Source organism: Onychomys torridus, chromosome 5 (assembly GCF_903995425.1).
Source record: "Onychomys torridus chromosome 5, mOncTor1.1, whole genome shotgun sequence".
Lineage (NCBI taxonomy): Eukaryota > Metazoa > Chordata > Mammalia > Rodentia > Cricetidae > Onychomys > Onychomys torridus.
The window spans coordinates 121890286-121910637 of record NC_050447.1 but is presented as its reverse complement, the minus strand read 5'-3'; the positions used below and the strand labels follow the sequence as shown (position 1 = coordinate 121910637).

The window sequence follows — 20352 nt, the reverse complement described above, 5'->3', positions numbered from 1 at the left end:
TGTTATGTTTTTTATCAAATTTTGACTTTGTAAAAGAATTTTGTCATCTGAGGCATGTTAACATATAATAAAACGCTATTAAGATATGAGTATTAAGAAATAGGGCATGTTTTAAAGGTATAATAAGTGTATTGAAAGTGAAAGTCAATATGCTTTGTTACAGTTGACATAGTGTGCATGTCCCTCACCCCAGCCTTACCACAACTTCTACTTCCGGCCCTCCTTGTCCTCCTGTTTCTTTCTTTAAAAAAGCAGAATATTGTAATTCTCAGAGAATTCCACGCACACAGACCATGTACTTTGATTATATTTGCCCCCATTTCTCTCCTCTCACTCTTTCCAGACCTCCCCAGCACACTTCCCAACTTCATGTCCTCCTTTTTCTTCCCTTTTAAATATAACCCAGCAAGTCCCGTTTATGTTGCCCATCTAGTCATGGGTATGAGGCCATCCATAGAGTGTGGCAGACCTCCCAGGTCTGCACCCTTAAAAGAGACTGACTCTCCCTTCCTCAGAAGCCATCAGCTGCCAATAATATCTCCTCCTTTCTAATCTGTTTTTCCTGATTATAGATTTGTTTGAATCTTCCAGAATTTATGTTCATTGATTCATACAGGATATAACTGTTTCTACACTTAGCGTAATTACTTGCAAATTTATCCATGCAGTACTGGCACATCAATAATTCATTTTTATTAGTGAGTAAAGTTACTTTATATTGATATATCATAACTTACTTAACTACTGACTTGTAACTTAGTGTTGAGCATAAATAGGGTGTGTATTTTTTAAAATGACATCTAAATAGGGCTCAGAATCTAAGCCAATTCAAGGTAGAATAAAAAATATCACTCATCATACCAAGAGCCAGGGAACTTGAAGATGACAGTGACATTCAGCCGATGCAGGGGGGATCAGAGGTTAGACTTCAGTGCCTGGTGGATGCAGGACTGTGAACTTAGCTGAAGTAGGAGAATGGCAAGTTCAAGGGAAGCCTAGGTTATAGAGTGAGTCCAAGGCCAACCTGAACAACTGTGAGAACTTCAAAATAAGATATAAAAAGAGGGCTGGGGGCATAGTTCATGAGTAGCGCACTTGCCTAGCATGCACAAGGTCTTAGGTCCAATCCCTACTAAATAAAAAAGCACGTCAAGGATTTTCAACCTATTACAGTGCACTTGAAACAAAAGTATAAAAATATCAACAAAGAAATAGTTTATGTAAAAAATAAATTTGCAGTTGTGTTACTGAAATATACAATAGAAAATATGAACTCACGGCTTAGCTATAGTATTGGAATAATGAATAGAATCAGGGAACTTGTTTATGTCTTAAGACAGTCTCACTCTGTAGCCCTACCTGGCCTTGATCTCATAGGGATCCACTTGCCTCTGCCTCCTGAGTGGTGGGGTTAAATATGTGCACCACTACATCCAAGTGGAATTGGTGGACTTGATTCCAGAACAATAAAATATCATAAATCTGAACAAAGAAAGAAAATAGACTTAAAAAAAGAATGATTTCAGTGACTTCTGGGATAAAAACCAAAAAAAAAAACCAGCACTTATGTCATCAGAATCCAAAAAGGATACTGAAAAATATTTGAGAAAATCACAGTTGAAAACTTATCAAATTTTGCAATAGATATAAACCTGTAGATACAAGAAGCCATAGAAACATTAAATAAACTTACATACATAAATACTGAGACACATAATAATTACAGTTCTGGAAAAAAAGGAAAAAATCTGGAAGGCAGCCAGTGAGAAAAAAAAATGCCTTCCCTATAGAGGACTTTCCATGTGAACTAATTAGGCCAATGAGGACATGGCAATAATTTTCTTCAAGTGCTGAAAGGATTGTAATTCTATACCTAGCAAAACTATCCTTGAGGGATGAAAGGAAAATGATACATTGATACTATAGAAATAAGGAATTTGTGACACATATTATGTTAAACTATAGGTAAAAAATTTTTCAAAGAGAAGAAAATGTAAGAGAAGTAATCCTGCTCTTATCCACAAGACCAAAAAACAAACCCCCAAATAACATCAAAAAGACCGCTAAAAATAAGAGAAGTCCTGGAGCAGGAGCATTAGAAAGGACAAAAAAAAAGAAAAAAAAAAACAATAAAGAGAACAAAAAATGGCACCACAGTAGAGTGTCATTTACTTCTAAAGTTTTTGTGGTCGTATTGATGATTAAATCATAAGTTTACCTTTAAAAACAAAATGGTATGGTAACAGTGTGGAAGATAAAGAGACCTAAGTGAGAGTAATGTTTTCTGTACTTCAAGTGGTAAATGTCGACAGGTATCCTGTGGTTCTCCCCGTCATGTGGGCTTTTCTTTGTGTCTTGAGTGTTAGGATTAGGCTGTTTCTGTGTACCACAAACAGAAGGAAGAGTGGGGGCGATAAACACCAAGTAAACTGCAAACTAGGGAGACAAATACCATTAACGCCCAAGCTCACAAGTAATCCCCTTGGACTTGTTCTGCTCCCAGGCTCACAGGGGCAATGGCCAGGTCCTCCACCAACTTGAGGCAGGGATTCCATTCTTAGGATTCTGTCAAGCCCCATCCCATGCCATCAGCCAGGAGTGAAATGCCTTCCCAGAACCACTGTTGTACCCTCTGATACCAAGCGTGGAGGTCCGATTACCCCCTCAATTTGTGGACTTCACATCTGTGGTGGAAGTGACTTTAATTTGATTGGGGGGGGGGTGTCATTCTCACCTTTCTGAAGTACAGTGCATGTTTACACCAAACTGGCTCTGCTAGAAAAATGAAATACTAAAGAACCGAGTTAGTAAATGAGCGGACTAGACAGTTCTCAGAAGAAGAAGTACAGGTGAACAACACATGTGTGAATCACTGTTCAATCTTTAGCCGTCAGGGAGCTGAGAATTAAAGGTGCTTTGAGATTCCATCTCACTCCCGTCAGAATGGTTATCATCAGTAAAAACAAAAACAAAACCCAGCAAATACAAGTGAGGATGTGGGGCAGAGGAACTTCTGCATGCTGCCAGTGAGAATCTAAACAAAAGCAACATCAGTGGAAATCAGTATGACATGTCCTCAAGAAACTAAAAATTGAACTATTATGTGACTCAGCTCCATCACTCCTGTATATACGGATTTGCAAGCACATGAGTGCAACTGGGAATCATTATGTTCAACTAAATAAGCCAGAGTTAAAAGAAAAATAATGTATGTCTTCTTCTCATATGTGGAACTCAGATATAAATATCTCTCCCCCCCCTCTCTCTTTCTTTGTGTGTGTATGTGTGTTACAAAGCTTAACCAGGGTATCAATCATAAAGGTGGGGAGGGCACTTAAGAGAAGTAGGAAATAGGGAAAGTAATGGAACACATGTGATAAGAAAGCAGAAGCTGGACGAAAGAACCAGCTAGATAGAGGTGGTAGAGGGAAGATAGTGGAGGAGGAAATGAGAGGATGCAATGACATTTATGTGTGAAGGTGCTCTGATGAAAACCCCTCACCTAAAAAATCTGTAATACAAAAATGGAAGTTCTTCTATCCAGAGCTGTGGAATCCAAGGAGTATGCCAGCCTTCCTTCACTGTGTCCTGTTTTCCTGTTCTCTTTTGGCCCCAACTGCTGTGTTTCTGGTGCTATAATCCCATGTCTGTTGCAGGCTTCTGTAATTACTGTGGTTATATGGTACATAAAACGCTGTTTAGTGACATTTTTAGTGTTCTCTTTAGGACAAGCTTTCTCATCTTCCCAGTATGTATAAGCTGAGAACTTTTTTCTTTTTTCTTAACAATTCAGTTGATTTCTTCTTGCATGTTCCATTAAGTGGTAAGGATAATCCAAGCTGCACCTTTAATACTTTGCTTAGAAATCTTCTTAGCTAAATATTTCACTGTGTTTAAATGCTACTCTTCCACAAAAACTGGAGTACAGTTCAGAAACTTGTTTTCTGTATTTCTTACCATCATTCCCTTTAGTGGCAGTCTAGGCCCCTTTACTGTGTACATCACAACTTCCCTAGCCTCTGTCACTCAGTTCTGAAGCAACTGCTATGTTTTTCCATGTGACAGAAACATGTACTTGTTGGTACCAAAAATCTCTTTTTCTTCAGAAAGACAGCACCGGTATTGGTAGGCTGGAGGTGTTCCTAACTGTAGGGAATCGGCTCACACAGTTATGGAGGCTGACAATAATCAGGATTTGTAGTCAGCAAGCTGGATTTCCACAGGAGTGATGCAGTTCCAGCTCAAAGGCATGTGTGCTAAGGCTTTTGCTTGAGTTGGGAAATTGAGAAATTATTTTTGAGTAGGAAGGCACTCAGGAGAGGAATTCCCTTACTGGGAGAAGATCAGTCTTTAGTCCTTTTCAGGCCTATGCTTGCTGGGATGAGAGTCACTTATGTTCAAGAAGGCAAGCTCTGGGGTTGGGGATTTAGTTCAGTGGTAGAGCACTTGCCTAGCAAGCGCAAGGCCCTGGATTCGATCCTCAGCTCAAAAAAAAAAAAAAAAAAAAAAAAAGGCAAGCTCAGTTGCTTTTAGTTGAAATTTGCCACAGTGCTACACTGCTAAGTGAGCTATGAGGGAAGATGCTGTGCTTCACTGGGAGCTGTGCTTAGATCAGTCACCATATTAACACAAGGCACACAACAAGTCCTGCCCCTGCTGCTGAAGACACAAAAAGACCTGTGGTAAGCATGACTAGTATTTATGACCAAGCAGGGATGTTGGTAAGACAAGGCAGGGGTACCTTTTCCTCCTTTCAGATCACAGGCAAGTAGTCAGCAGAGTATACCCAAATTTCAGCTGTTAAAAACTCAAGAATTAAAGAAACTCTGTGTGTGTATGTGTGTGTGTGTGTGTGTGTGTGTGTGTATGTGTGTATATGTGTGTGTGTGTGTGTGTGTGTGTGTATGTGTGTGTGTATGTGTGTATGTGTGTGTGTGTGTGTGTGTGTGTGTGTGTGTGTGTGTGTATGTTATTTGATGACAAATATTGAACCCAGGGCCTTGTGGATGCCAAACAAGTTCTCTAGTAGAGAACTACTGAGCTATAAATATCTGGTAGCTAGAAATGCAAGCAATAGCCAAGAGTTATGTTAATATGGGCAAGCTAGTTTACAAAAAAATGAGAGTTTAGTGAGCTGAATTAGAACACATTTCCTGATAAGAAACTGACCACAGTAGGACTTTGGTGGCGAGGTCTAGGTTCCAGGCTGAAAGTTACCTGTTGCGGTTTGGAAGGCCTGGAAGAAGAGCATTAGTAATTGTAAAGAGGAGCAGGGACTCCCAGAGAGCTAGCTCACTGAATAGTTCTTAGAGAAAGAACAGTGGGACTTAGGTGCTAGGAAGGGCTTCGTGGTAGTTATCCCCCCCGCAAGTCTTTATTGGCTATTTACTTATTTCTAATAAAAGTCTTTATTTATTTATGTATTTATGTATGTATTTATTTATTTAACATCCTGGCCACAGTTTTCCCTTCCTCCTCTCCCCCCAGTTCCTCCCCCACTTAGTTCCCATCCCCAATCCACTCCTCCTCCATTTCTGTTTAGGAAAGGGAAATCCTCCCATGAGTATCAACAAAGCATGGCATATCAAGTTGCAGTGAGACTAAGCACCTTCCCATGTATTAAGACTGGGCAAGGGACCCAGTATGAGGGGTAGGGTCCCAAAGGCCTGTAAAAGAGTCAGAGGCAGCCCCTGCTCCCACTGTTAGGAGTCCCACTAGAGGACCAAGCTACACAACCATAACATATATGCAGAATGCCTAGGTCAGCCCCATGCAGACTCCCTGGTTGTCGGTTCAGTCTCTGTGGGCTCCTTTGAGCCCAGGTTAGTTGAGTCTGTGGGTTTTCTTGTGGTGTCTTTGACCCCTCTGGATGCCAAACTGTGATTTTAGATCATCTCAAACAAATCACTGATGCAGATCAGGGCTCAGGAAACATCTCTGGTAAGAGGTTCTGTATTTTAGACTCTGTGGATGTGTTCCTTGTGATGACTCCTTTTTGATATTGGACTGTGAAAGGAGATGTCAGTGGCACATTAATAATTGACTATGGTCCAACAACAATCTTAAAACAGTTAGCAGACCTACTGCTGATGATTCATGAAATATGTCTCACCTGTGTTGGTCATAAAGAATCAGGTAGGTATAGAAAAGCTGGACATTCTGAGTCCTCAATCAGAGCTCACTGGATTTTATAATCAGCTCCAAGTGGACAAGAACCAATTATAGTGGGACAGGTATACTGACTTATCTCCTAGGCAAGTACTGTCATTTGAGGGGAACATTCCTCTCTTATGACTTGAAAATCCAAGGAAGTCTTGGATTAATTGGGGTACTTGGAGTCAGATTCCTTTTAGGGTCGCAGATCTAGGCCATGGCGCCTCACTTCACTGCTGAATCCTGCTTGCTGATAAGAGAGACCCAGCTTGTTTTCCCCGTTTGCTTATGGGTGAGGGAGCATTCAGTTTAATTTCACACATGGTTCTCTAAGATGGTTTTATACTGCCTCTCCCATTTGGGGGAACCTTTAGGGAGATGACTTCAAACTAGTCACTTCCTCATAGAACAAAGAAAATCAATGAAGAAATAACTTATTGAGTAAAAGCAAGTATTTGTGGATGTTCATGCCACCATGAGTAACTAATTATAGTAGTTTACATACTGATGTTGCCCATGAAGCTTTTCAGTGTTTGGTTTCATCTCCCTTGTGTGTATGTGTGTGTATGGGTGCGCACGGACATACATGGGTGCGCACGTCCATGGGTGCAGGTGCCTGTGGAAGCCACAAGAGGGCACTGGATTCCCCTAAAGCGGAGTTACAAACAGTTGTGAACTGCCTGGTGAGTGTTGAGAACTGGACTGAGTGATCTGGAAGAGCAGTGTGTGCTCTTAAACTGCCCCAGTACCTCAGGACCTTTCCATAAATGGGAGTTTTTTTTCTCACTCACTGAAAATGGTGATATATAAATTAAAAACAGAAAAACAAACCCCACAAAAGACAGAATCTGAGCTTGTGTTTCCTTTTTGTTATACCAGATAAATCTGAAACTACTTTTCCTGAGAGTGTTGATGCAAGCATAAAAAACCTTTTCACTGGATTAACATGAAGCCACATGAAATAAACACCAGGGTTTTGTGGAAGGGGTTCTACTGAACTTTAGAAAAGCGAAAACAAACCATCAGAACATATATTCTGAAGTGCCAACTATGCCTGAACTAGAATTCAATAAGCCTGGCTCCTAACACCTCCAGTGCTCAGAATGACTTTTGATTTTGCAGTGCTGGGGGTTGAAGCCGGAACCTTGTGTTTGCTGGCCAGCAATTCCACAGTGGAGCTGCAACCCCAGTACCACAAAATAACTGTTATTAACTGGAGCATGTGGTGATAATTTTCACAAGGGAACCATGTCACCTGATTGATTGGTTACTCCGATTTGGGGAACACTGGATTAAGACAAAATATTTAGGAATAATATTAATACAGAATGTTTCTTGCCAATAAGAAAACCTGTACAAAACATAACATATATTATTAACATAGAGGTCAACAGATGAAAAGGTGTCTTCCCTTCTTGGTTAGAACATGTCAGCATAATGAACATGCCTCACAAACTATAATTCATAATATTCAATTTGACAGGAATTCTGGTGAGCTTTTTGTGTTGACGCACACTACAAATTAATTTTATAATTCATATGGAAAGATGAACAGTTAACGAAGATTGCTACAGAATTACTGCTCAGAAGTGCTTCAGGAGGACTTCCTTCTCAATATGGAAATAATCTGTAAGCATCTAGCATATGGCACATGGATAGCTAATTTAACATCATAATAAAATGACTCAAATAATTTAAAAAATGTGTAGTATTTCAGAAAGGTGAAGTTTCAAATTTATTGTGGTGAAGAATATTAAATGGGGCCTGGTTAGCCATTTGGAAAGTGAGAAACCCCACTCTTCATCTCATGCACGGGAATTGCAAATGGAGTAGAGCTCTAAATATGAAAAAGGTTCTCCCCAAATAGTTTGTAAAATTAGAAATATTTATATAAATGAAAGTGAAAACAAGCACAGCAGAACCTGTGGGGTGCAATGAAAGTACCTCTTGGAAGTAAGTTTATAACTGGATACCTACAGTAATAAGTCAGAGGACTCATGAGATGGGTCAGCGGGCAAAGGTGCCTGCCATCAAGCCTGAAGACCCGAGTTTGATCCCCAGGACCTGCAGCATGGCAGAAAAGAAGCCATTTCTACATGTTGTTTGCTGACTTCCACATGTATATCATGAGATATGCCACCCCCTACACAAGTAAATATATAAGTGTAAAAAATCATTTCCCAAATAAAAAACCTGACAATACACCAAGAATTCTTAGAAAGACAAGAGCAAGCCCATCTCAAAATTAATAGAGAAAAAAAGATCAAAGCTGAAATGAATGAAATAGAAACTAAATGAACAATGTAACAGGTCAATGAAGCAAAGAGTTCTTTTCTGAAATAAGACTGACAGACTTTTCACAAAACTAGCCAAAAGAAAGAAGGTACTCTAATAAAATTAGCAATGAAAAGGTGATATTATAGAGGGTAATGCTGAAATACAGATCAAAGGGATTCTTTTCAAAAGTCACACTCTAATAAATTTGAAAATCTAGGAGAAATTGATGTATTTGTAGACAGATAAGATCTATCAACAAGTGACTTAGGATGATGTTAAAAAACCCTCAACAGAACAATAGTGGTCAATAAGACTGAAAACTAATAAAACAGCCCCCAAGTCCATGACCAGAAAGATCTGCTGATGAATTCTCCCAGACCTTTAAAAGACAAACATCAATACTTCTGAGGTTATTCCAAGAAAAACAGGGAGGAAACATTTCCAAACTCATTTTACAAAGATACTATCACCTGATACCAAAACCAGATGAGAAAAGAGGAGGAGGAGACAGCTAAAGGCCAATTTCTTTGATGAACACAGATGTGAAAGATTTTTTTTGAAGCTTCTAACACTGTTTTTATTTAAAGCAGTTATAGTTGCTTCATTCTCAAACGTACATATTTAAAATGTATTTTAAAATTATCTACATTTTTTAATTCCCCCTCAACATTTATGATCGTAGCCAGATTTCAACCTGATATTTAACATTTCATGGCAAAATTTATGCTTATATTCTTTTAAGATTTTTAAATTCTTTTTTAAACATGCCATATATTTTTTCTTTTTTAAAAAATTATTATTATATTTGTGTTTTAATTTTACACATCAGCCATGGGTTCCCATGTCCTCCCCCCTCCCGCCCCCACTCTCCCTTCCCCCCATCCCCTCCCCTCCATTCCCATCTCCAGGGCCAAGACTTCCCTGGGGATTCATTTAAATCTGGTGGATTCAGTACAGGCAGGTCCAATCCCCTCCTTTCAGGCTGAGCAAAGTGTCCCTGTGTAAGCCCCAGGTTCCAAACAGCCAGCTCATGCACTAAGGACAGGTCTGGGTCCCACTGCCTGGGTGCCTCCCAAACAGTTCAAGGTATTCAATTGTCTCACTTATCCAGAGGGCCTGATCCAGCTGGGGGCTCCACAGCCTTTGGTTCATAATTCATGTGCTTCCATTTGTTTGGCTATTTGTCCCTGTGCTTTTTCCAATCTTGGTCTCAACAATTCACACTCTTACAGTCCCTCCTCTTTCTCGCCAATTGGACACCTGGAGCTCCACCTGGGGCCTGGCTGAGATCTCTGGATCCACTTCCATCAGTTATTGGATGAGAGTTCTAGCACGATTGTTAGGGTGTTTGGCCATCTGATCACCAGACTAGGTCAGATCAGGCTTTCTCTCGACCATTGCCAGCAGACTACAGAGGATATATCATTGTGGATTTCTGGGGACCTCTCCAGCATTCTGCCCCTTCCTGTTCTCATGTGGTCTTCATTTATCATGGTCTTTTATTCCTTGTTCTCCCTTTCTGTTCTTGATCCAGCTGGGATCTCCTGCTCCACTTAGCTTTCTTCCCCTCAAACCTTGCCCTTCATTACTCCCACTGTCGTCCAGGTTGTTCATGTAGATCTCATCCATTTCTCTGTCATTGGGTGATCCCTGTGTCTTTCCTAGAGTCCTGTTTTCTAGGTAGCCTCCCTGGAGTTGTGTAGCAGTCTAGTCATCTTTATTTTACATCTAGTATCCTCCTATGAGTGAGTACATACCGTGTTTGTCCTTCTGAGTCTGGGTTACCTCACTCAGGATGATTTTTTCTAGATCCATCCATTTGCCTGCAAACCTCATGATGTCATTGTTTTTCTCTGCTGAGTAGTACTCCATTGTGTATATGTACCATATTTTCTTTATCCATTCTTCATTTGAAGGGCATCTAGGTTGTTTCCAGGTTCTGGCTATTACAAACAATGCTGATATGAACATAGCTGAGCAAATGCCCTTGTGGTATGATTGAGCATTCCTTGGGTACATGCCCAAGAGTGCTACAGCTGGGTCTTGGGGGAGATGGATTCCCAATTTTCTAAGGAAGTACCATATTGATTTCCAAAGTGGCTATATAAGCTTGCATTCCCACCAGCAGTGGAGGAGAGTTCCCCTTGCTCCACATCCTCTCCAGCATAAGCTGTCTTCTGTGTTTTTGATCTTAGCCATTCTGACAGGTGTAACGTGGTATCTCAGAGTCATTTTGATTTGCATTTCCCGGATAATTAGGGATGTTGAGCAATTCCTTAAATGTCTTTTAGCAATTTGAACTTCCTCTGTTGAGAATTCTCTGTTTAGTTCTATAGCCCATTTCTTAATTGGACTGTTGGGCATTTTGAGGTCTAATTTCTTGAGTTCTTTATATATTCTGGATATCAGTCCTCTGTAAGATGTGGGGTTGGTGAAGACCTTTTCCCATTCTGTAGGCTGTTGCTTTGTCTTGTTGACCATGTCCTTTGCTCTACAAAAGCTTCTCAGTTTCAACAGGTCCCATTGATTGATTGTTTGTCTCAGTGTCTGTGCTACTGGTGTTATATTTAGAAAGTGATCTCCAGTGCCAATGTGTTCAAGAGTACTTTCTACTTTCTCTTCTATCAGGTTCAGAGTAACTGGATTTATGTTGAGGTCTTTGATCCACTTGGACTTAAGTTTTGTGCACAGTGACAGATATGGATCTATTTGCAGCCTTCTACACATTGACATCCAGTTACGCCAGCACCATTTGTTGAAGATGCTTTCTTTTTTCCATTGTACAATTTTGGCTTCTTTGTCAAAAATTATATGTTCCTAGGTGTGCGTGTTAATGTCAGGGTCTTCAATTCAATTCCATTGGTCCACATGTCGGTTTTTAATGCCAGTACCAAGCTGTTTTTTTATTAGGGTAGCTCTATAGTAGAGCTTGAGGTTGGGGATCGTGATGACCCCAGAGGTTGTTTTATTGTACAGGATTCTTTTGGCTATCCTGGGCTTTTTGTTTTTCCATATGAAGTTGAGTATTATTCTTTCCAGATCTGTGAAGAATTGTGTTGGTAATTTGATGGGGATTGCGTTGAATCTGTAGATTGCTTTTGGTAAGATCGCCATTTTTACTATGTTAATCCTGCCTATCCATGAGCATGGGAGGTCTTTCCATTTTCTGACATCTTCTTCAATTTCTTTTTTCAGGGACTTAAAGTTCTTGTCATATAGGTCCTTCACATGCTTAGTTAGAGTAACCCCAAGGTATTTTATATCATCTGTGGCTATTGTAAAGGGTGATGTGTCTCTGATTTCCTTCTCAGCCTGTTTGTCTATTGTATATAGGAGGGCTACTGATTTTTTTTGAGTTGATCTTGTATCCTTCTATGTGGCTGAAGGTTTTTATTAGCTGTATCAGTTCCTTGGTTGAATTTTTGGGGTCACTCATGTATACTATCATGTCATCTGCAAATAGGGAAAGCTTGACTTCTTCCTTTCCAATTTGTATCCCCTTAATCTCCTTATGTTGTCTTATAGCTCTGGCTAGAACTTCAAGTACTATATTGAATAAGTATGGGGAGAGGAGACAGCCTTACCTTGTTCCTGATTTTAGTGGTATTGCTTTGAGTTTTTCTCCGTTTAATTTGATGTTGGCTGTTGGCTTGCTGTAGATTGCCTTTATTATGTTTAAGTATGTTCCCTGTATTCCTGACCATTATCATGAAGGGGTGTTGGATTTTGTCAAATGCCTTTTCTGCATCTAGTGAGATGATCATGTGGTTTTTTTCTTTGAGTTTGTTTATATGGTGTATTACATTGACGGACTTTCGTATGTTGAACCACCCTTGCATCTCTGGGCTGAAGCCTACTTGATCATGGTGGATAATTGTTTTGATGTGTTCTTGGATTCTGTTTGCCAGTATTTTATTGAGTATTTTTGCATCAGTGTTCATGAGGGAGATCGGTCTGTAGTTCTCTTTCTTTGTTGCATCTTTGTTTGGTTTAGGAATCAGGGTAATTGTAGCCTCATAGAAGGAGTTTGGTAATGTCCCTTCTGCTTCTATTGTGTGGATTAATTTAAAGAGTATTGGTATTAAGTCTTCTTTGAAGATCTGGTAGAATTCTGCAGTGAAACCATCTGGTCCTGGGCTTTTTTTGGTTGGGAGACTTTTAATGACTGATTCTATTTCCTTAGGGGTTATTGGACTATTTAAATGGTTTATCGGGTCTTGATTTAACTTTGGTGTGTGGTACCTATACAGAAAATTATCCATTTCTTTTAGATTTTCCAGTTTTGTGGAGCAGAGGTTTTTGAAGTATGACCTGATAATTCTCTAGATTTGCTCATTGTCTGTTGTTATGTCCCCCTTTTCATTTTGATTTTGTTAATTTGGATGCTCTCTCTCTGTCTTTTGGTTAGTTTGGATTTTCTCAAAGAACCAACTCTTTGTTTCATTAATCCTTTGTATTGTTCTCTTTATTTCTATTTTATTGATTTCAGCTTTCAATTTGATAATTTTCTGGCATCTGTTACTTCTGGGAGACTTTGCTTCTTCCTGTTCAAGGGCTTTCAGGTGTGCTGTCAAGTCATTAGGGTGAGATTTCTCCAGCTTCTTTATGTGGGCATTTAGTGCTGTGAATTTCCTTCTTAGCACTGCTTTCATAGTGTCCCTTAAGTTTGGGTATGTGGTGTATTCATTTTCATTGATCTCTAGGAAGTCTTTAATTCCTTTTTTTATATCTTCCTTAACCCATTGGTGATTCAGTTGAGCATTATTCAGTTTCCATGAGATTGTAGGATTTCTGTAGTTTTTTATGTTGTTGAAATCTAACTTTAAACCATGGTGGTCTGATAGTAACTGGTGCCCCGGGCTGTGACCTAGGTGCGGACCTCTCTGGGTGTGACCCCAGGCACTCAACCTCTGGTCCAGGTGGGAGTTCCAGGGCAGGATGGAAGCCCATGAAAGATTTTTTTAAAAGATTTATTTATTTATTATGTATATAATGGTCTGCCTGAATGTGTCCTTGTGGGCCAGAAGAGGGCGCCAGATCTCATTACAGATGGTTGTGAGCCATCATGTAGTTGCTGGGAATTGAACTCAGGACCTCTGGAATAACAGCCAGTGCTCTTAACTGCTGAGCCATCTCTCCAACCCAGAAAGATTTTAATAAGAATAAGAGACTTGCAAACTGAATTAAACACATTGAAAACGATCCTACATCATGATAAAGTTTTATTCATTCCAGGAAGCATATAAACAGAGTCAAGGATAAGAACTACAGAACCATTCAACTGATGCAGAAAAATCTCAACAAAAAAATACCTTCATCATTGAAGCCCTATAGAAAGTTGGGCTAGAAGGACCAGACCTCAAGGCATTTGGGACTAGAGCCTGCAGACCAATAGACATTGTTAAAATTGACTGAGAAAAGACTGACAGCGTTTCCCCTCAAATCAGAAATGAGGTAAGCTGATCTATTGACATCACTCTTGTTTAATGTAGTGTGTGAGATTACAGTTGGAGCAAGAGAGAGAAGTACTATGGGTACACATAGGAAGCTGAAGTCAAATTATCCCCATTTGCAGATGCTGTGATTCTATCCTTCCACTAGAAGTGTCTGAGATCTGGTACATGCTTTCAACAAAATAGCAGGATACGAAGTCAATATATAAGGAATCAGTAGCTTCTCTGTACCCAACAAACTCATTGGAAAAGAAGTCAGGGAAATAATTGTATTTGCAACAACTTCACCAAAGGAAATGCCAAGGAGTAAAACAAAATGCTAACAACGTTTACAATGAAAACTGTAAAGCACAAAATAAAGAAACTGAGAAACTAGAAGATGGCACGAAACCAAACCAAACCAAACCAAACCAAACCAAACCAAACCCTACCAAACAAGAAAACCCTCCCATAGTCTTAGTTTGGTAGAAAAATATTGTTAAAGTGGTCATATTGCAAAAAATGATAGCGGATTTAAAGCAGTCCCCACCAAAATTCAAATGACATTCTTCACAGAAATGGAAAAATCCTAAAATTCCTGTGGCAACAAAAGAGACTGAATATCCTAAGCATTACTGAGCCCAAAGATTGTAACACCCGACTTGGAATATATTACATCGTCATCTGAACAAAACTGGCATGGACTGGGTCACAAAGGCATGAAGACCAGAGGAGGAGGCTGGGAACTTGAGAATAAGCTTCAGCATCCAGTTGATTATTGACAAGAGGGAAAAGGATACACTGGGAAACAGTGACAACCTTTTCAACAAGTGGTGCTGGAAAAATTGAAGACCTCTAGAGGTTTCTCATCCTGTAGAAATGTCAACTCAGAGTGATCAAAGACTTTGATGTAAGATTCGAAATGGAAATTTACTAGGGAAAATACTTAAAAAGCAAAACCCTCTACAACTATTAGTTTATTAGTATCATCCCAGGCTTATGTTCAGTATTCCTCCTCAAATTACATAAACAAACACAAATGGAAAGAACCAAAGTCACAATTATATAATAAACAACACGACTCCATCACAAAAGTGTGTAAAATAGCAAGGGTGCTAATTTAATACACTGGCATTTAAGAGGATGATAATCTCAAAAAAGTTACAAAATTGCCAAATTGTTTCCTAAGGTGCTAAGCCAATTAATGTGACTCTAATGAATGAGTTTGGGTTTTATAAAGAAAAACCCAAATGAATTAGACAAGGGTACTAAGATGCAACATTTTTCTTCCCTTGCATCTGATTTATAAAGGACAGATCACAATATAGGAAAATACACCCTTATTTTAATTTTAAATGTGGCATAATTTAATAAAAACTGGCTCAACTATTAAAAATACTTTTAAATTGTCAAGTTTCCTGAGCAATCCATATTTGGACAAATGGGCAAAGACATTATAGCCGGCATTGTTATAGCTGTTCCTGGGACTAATGTTGACAAAAATCTTCGTACGGTTGTCTTGGACTTTAATCTCACGCTTTTGGGGATATGGTCTCAGGCCTTTAATAGGGGAACTGTAAAATGTAACTGCTGCTATGCAGTAATGGTAGTTAAAGAATACAGAGTCCTCATTAGAGCACACTTTTCTATTAGTCCTTCAGGAACAGTGCGACGCTAAAGAAATTCCATTTTATGCTAGACATCCGTGTCGGTGCTCACTGGGTGTTTGTCTCCGACTCCAGTCCCTGGAAGGTAAGTTCCCAGTAATCCTGATTCAGTGACGCCCCCAAATGTACAGCCTGACTGTCCACTTGTTATGATATGACTGCTTTTTGGTTTCTGTAATCTGCTTATGCAGACATTCAATGACTAATTTGAGGTTGTCTTGACTACCTAACCTTGGCAGAGCAGAACTTTTGGCTTGCTTGTACAGATACTCAAGGTCTTCTTGTGGTTTTGCCTTTCAAAACCTTCACCCCACTTTCCATGGGAACCTTTAATTTGGCTCAGAGATTGTTGTTCTACCAGCAGCTTTCATAAATTTAACTAATTATAATCCAGATCGAGCCTATGGTCTTTTCCCAGGAGGTCATGAACTCTATAACCCAGACTTCCAGGTTATTTGATTCCAATAATTTCAAGGTGTGATACAAGTGATTATTCTTAGCTTTGCAAGTGATTTATGTGAAATCTCTATTTCAATTTGGAATTTCAACTGTGGATGAAAATGTTTTAATTTTTATTACCCCCTTCACAATATGCAGGGTGTGTAGAAAAAGCTTTTTCCCTAGCTAAGACTATGCAAAGAAAAATACTACAATAATTCATATGACCCAAAGTGGGCAAAACAAAAAACTAGCTCCTCTTTGAGAAAAAAATTTCAAACTTATGAAAAGCACAACAGTACTCATTATAGAAAAAAAGTATATACTTAGAAGCATTAAGAATGTCAACCAAAACAGCTGTATTTTTTTCAGTTACAGAGTGGTATTCAGTCAACAGAACAATAATTATTATCCTATAAGTTACATCAAAATAATCAAGATGAAAACCAAAACCAAAAATACTACTGTGGTGGTTTGAAAGAAAATGGCCCGCATAGGGAGTGGCACTATTAGGATGTGTGGACTTCTTGGAGTAGATGTGGTCTTGTTGGAGGAAGTGTGTCACTGTGGGGGTGGTCTTTGGGGGTCTCAGATATGCTTAGGTCACACCCAGTGAGACAGACCACTTCCTGTTGCCTGCATATCAAGATGTAGAACTCTCAGCTCCTTCTCCTTCTCCAGCACCAAGTCTGCCTGCACACCACCATGCCTCACCAGGATGATAATGGACTAAACTTCTGAAAATGTAAGCTACCCCATTAAATGTTCTCCTTTAAAAGAGTTGCTGTGGTCCTGATGTCTCTTCACAGCAATAGAAATCCTAACTAAGACAACCACTACCCTATATAAACTATTTGTGCTGTGCATCAACAAGAACCTGCTTTAAATTTCCATGCCAATTTCCAACCCCAGACTCTCTCAGGCAGGGTTAGTGGTTATCGCAAATACCACCAGGACAGGGCTATCTACAGACAACATTTGGTTAGATGTGTTTACTATAAAAAAAAAGACACTGCACACAGTTTAAAAACAAAGCTCACAGCCTTATATTTCATTTTTTTTTTCTTTTGACGGAATGAATTGTGTTCTGGGGGGTGAAATACCTGAAAAATTGTCCAGCATGTCTAGTTATCAGGAAAATGCAAATTAGAGTCACGTTTAAATTGCACTTCACTCAGTGAGAACAGCTTCACCAGGAAAACAGCAACAAACGCTGGTGAGGGTGGAGGATAAGACTGGGGAAGATGTCTCACTGGGTAAAATGCCTGCCCCGCAAGTAAGAAGACCTGAGTTTGGATTCCCCAGAGCCCACATAAAAGCTGGGTACAGCAGCACATATCTGTGTCTGTAATCCAGCACTGTGGGAGCAGAGACAGACAGATTCCCCAGGAGCTCACAGGCCGACTGGTCTAGCTGAAATGGTAAGCTCCAAGCTCAGTAAAGGACCATGTCATAACTATGATGGAGAAGTCCTAGAGGAAAGATTGATTTCAGTCTCTGGCCTCTACATGCCCAGGCATGGGTGAACACATCCCTTACCTCACACACAAAAATAAACAATAAGTAATAAATTGTTGCGAACTACAGTTGTAGAATAATGTAACTTTTCTTTCCCATCTTAGATGTGTTTTAGTACCTGTTATCCTATGTCTTGCTGTCTTTCATTGCTTGTCTTTTCAATATTTGGTCCCTGATTTCAGCATTTTTCCTATGTTGTAAGGAGGTTTATTAAAATAAGGAAATATTTATCTGTTAGAAAAGAAAGAACTTAATTTTGACCCTTGTTTATTATGTTCTCTAGTAGAAAACTGATAGTAGATGATGACATCTACATGGAGAAGACACAGAGAAACTCTATATATTACCAAGTAAAATAAGCGAATCTAAAAAGACTACATATTGAATGATTTCCAACTATATTAAATTATAGAAAAGGCAACTCTGTGAAGACCATAGGAAAGGTAGGTGGTTCCAAGAACTCTGGGATAGGGTTTTGGGCAGCAAGACTGTCCTGGGTAATTTCTGTGCTAGTTTTAACTGTCACATTGATAAAGCCTAGACTCACTTAGGAAGAAAGTTTTCATGAGGAATTGTCTAAAGTGGTTTGGCCTGTGGGCATGTCTGTGGAGGATTGTCTTATTGATTTGGAAAGACTCATTCTGTGGAATAATCCTTTTGTACATTGTAAAGATTTGTCATTTTAATTGGTCTAATAAAATGCTGATTGGCCAGTAGCAAGGCAGGAAGTATAGGCAGGGTAACCAAAATAAGAATGCTGGGAAGAGGAAGGGCACAGTCAGGAGTTGCCAGCCAGACACAGAGGAAACAAGGTAAGAATGCTGTACTAAGAAAAGGTACCAAGCCAACGTGGCTAAACATAGATAAGAATTATGGATTAATTTAAGTGTAAGAGCTAGTTAGTAATAAGCCTGAGCTACTGGCTAAGTATTTGTAAGTAATATTAAGCTTCGGAGTCAGTTATCTAGGAAGTGGCTGCTGGGTATTTGGGAGTTGTTGGCTGGAGAGTAACTTCCATTCACAGATGCAGCTCACTGTGGGCCTCACCATTCCCTAGGCAGGGGGTCCTGAGCAGTGTAAGAGAGGAGAAAGCCAGTTGAGAGCAAGCAATCAAGCATGTGCTTTATTCTCTAGTTGTTCTTGATTGTAGATGTGATATGACGAGCTGCCTGAATTCCTTCCTTGATCTCCCTGCAATGAAGGACTATAACCTAGTAAGCTAACCAGATATTCCCTAAATTGCTCTTTAGTCAGGGTATTTTGTCAATAACAGAAACCAGACTAGGACAGACAGTACCTAGCAGTCAATATGTGTCTCTATACATTAAGAAGTGTATAAAATAATGAGCAAACCCTCATGTAGACTTTGAGCCTTACTTAATAGCAAAGTGAAAACACTGGTTCTTCAGTTCCAATAAGTACCCACACTACCAGTGTTAGTGATGGGAACCATGTGTGGAGGGAGAGGGGCATGAATGGCTCTATCTCCTGTTGGCCTTAAATTGCTAAGAACAAATTTAAAATAACATACATTCAATTATTTTAAAATTACATTTACTTTTGTGTGTGTGTGCATGTGTGTATATATGTGTATATAGGTCAGAGGACAACTTGCAGGAGTCAGTTCCCTCCCACCATGTGGGTCCTGGGGATCAAACTCAGACCATCAGCCTTGGTAGTGAGCACCTTTACCCACTGAGTCATCTCACTAAGCCTAACTAAATTTAAATCTCCATCTTATAAATTCAATGTCTACCATATCATGTTTATTTTCTCCTCCCTCCCTCCCTCTCTCCCTCCCTTCCTCTCCCCCCTTCCTTTCCTCCCTCCCCCCCTTCCTTCTTTTTCTTTTCTTTTTGCGACATCTGTGTATCACCAGCCCTGGCTCGGATCCCAGCAGGCATGCTGTCTCCGGGAGTTGATGAACCCTCGGAGGTGAGGGATGTTGGGAGAACCTGGTAGCCAGGACTTGGATTTCTCCAAACTGCTGGGCCTTGACAGAGTTTGTTGGTTTTGGTGTTGGGCTTTTATTTTTATTTATATTATTGGTTCTGGGTTTGATTTTGGTTGGTAACTACATTTTAAATTTCTAAATCAACACCCATTTCCCCTTTGAATTATTTGTTGCTCTTTATAATTTTGGCTTTTGTTTCTCTTACTTGAAAGCTTTCGTGGGTGTGTATGAACTGTGTACAGTAACTTCATTATGACCTCTTCATACCCACCTGTAGTGCACGTTAATCGTGTTCACCTGCTCCATTTCACGTCCTCCATCCCTTCCAGGTGAAGGGTACTCCCTTTTTACAGAAATTGAGCCTCTTCACTGCCATTCACTTAGGAAACCAGATATGATATTTGTGTTTGTGGAACTGGCCTGTTTCATGTAACATCATCTCCAGTTCTGCCTACTTTCCTTAAAAAAGAGACAACAGTTTATTTTTCTTTGTGGTTGAGTGTGGGGCTCTTCCCAGGATTCTGCTTATATGCTATATTAGTATCAATTTATATATGGAATTTTCCTTGAATTACTGAGTAAACACATCATTCCTAGGTAGTATATTTTTTAATGTGTATGGGTGTTTTGCCTGTATTTATATCTGTGTACCATTTGTGTTCCTGGTGTCCACAGAGGCCAGAAGAGGGCATTGGATCCTTTGGAACTGGAGTTACAGACAGTTGTGAACTGCCATGTAGATGCTGGGAATTGAGCTCAGGTCTTCTGCAAGAGTAGCCAGTACTCTTAACTGTTGAGCAAACAATCCAGTCCCATAGTATGGTCTTTTCCATATGTTGCTGAATTTGGTGTGAAGGATTTTCATATCTCTGTTCAGCAAGAAAATTGCCTTCCATTTCCTCTTTGCTGTGTC

General features: G+C 39.6%; 1 protein-coding gene across 1 annotated transcript in view; it reads left to right on the top strand.

Moving 5' to 3' along the window:
• The window catches only part of LOC118583408 (zinc finger protein 169-like), a 32759-nt gene extending 16081 nt beyond the window's left edge, over positions 1-16678 (top strand). Inside the window, exons 5-7 of the mRNA XM_036186726.1 lie at positions 13666-13884; positions 15516-15614; positions 16649-16678. Of these exons, the coding sequence (XP_036042619.1) occupies positions 13666-13676 (11 nt within the window). The 3' untranslated portion in view covers positions 13677-13884; positions 15516-15614; positions 16649-16678. The remainder of the gene's footprint in view (positions 1-13665; positions 13885-15515; positions 15615-16648) is intronic.
• Positions 16679-20352: the final 3674 nt, after the last annotated feature.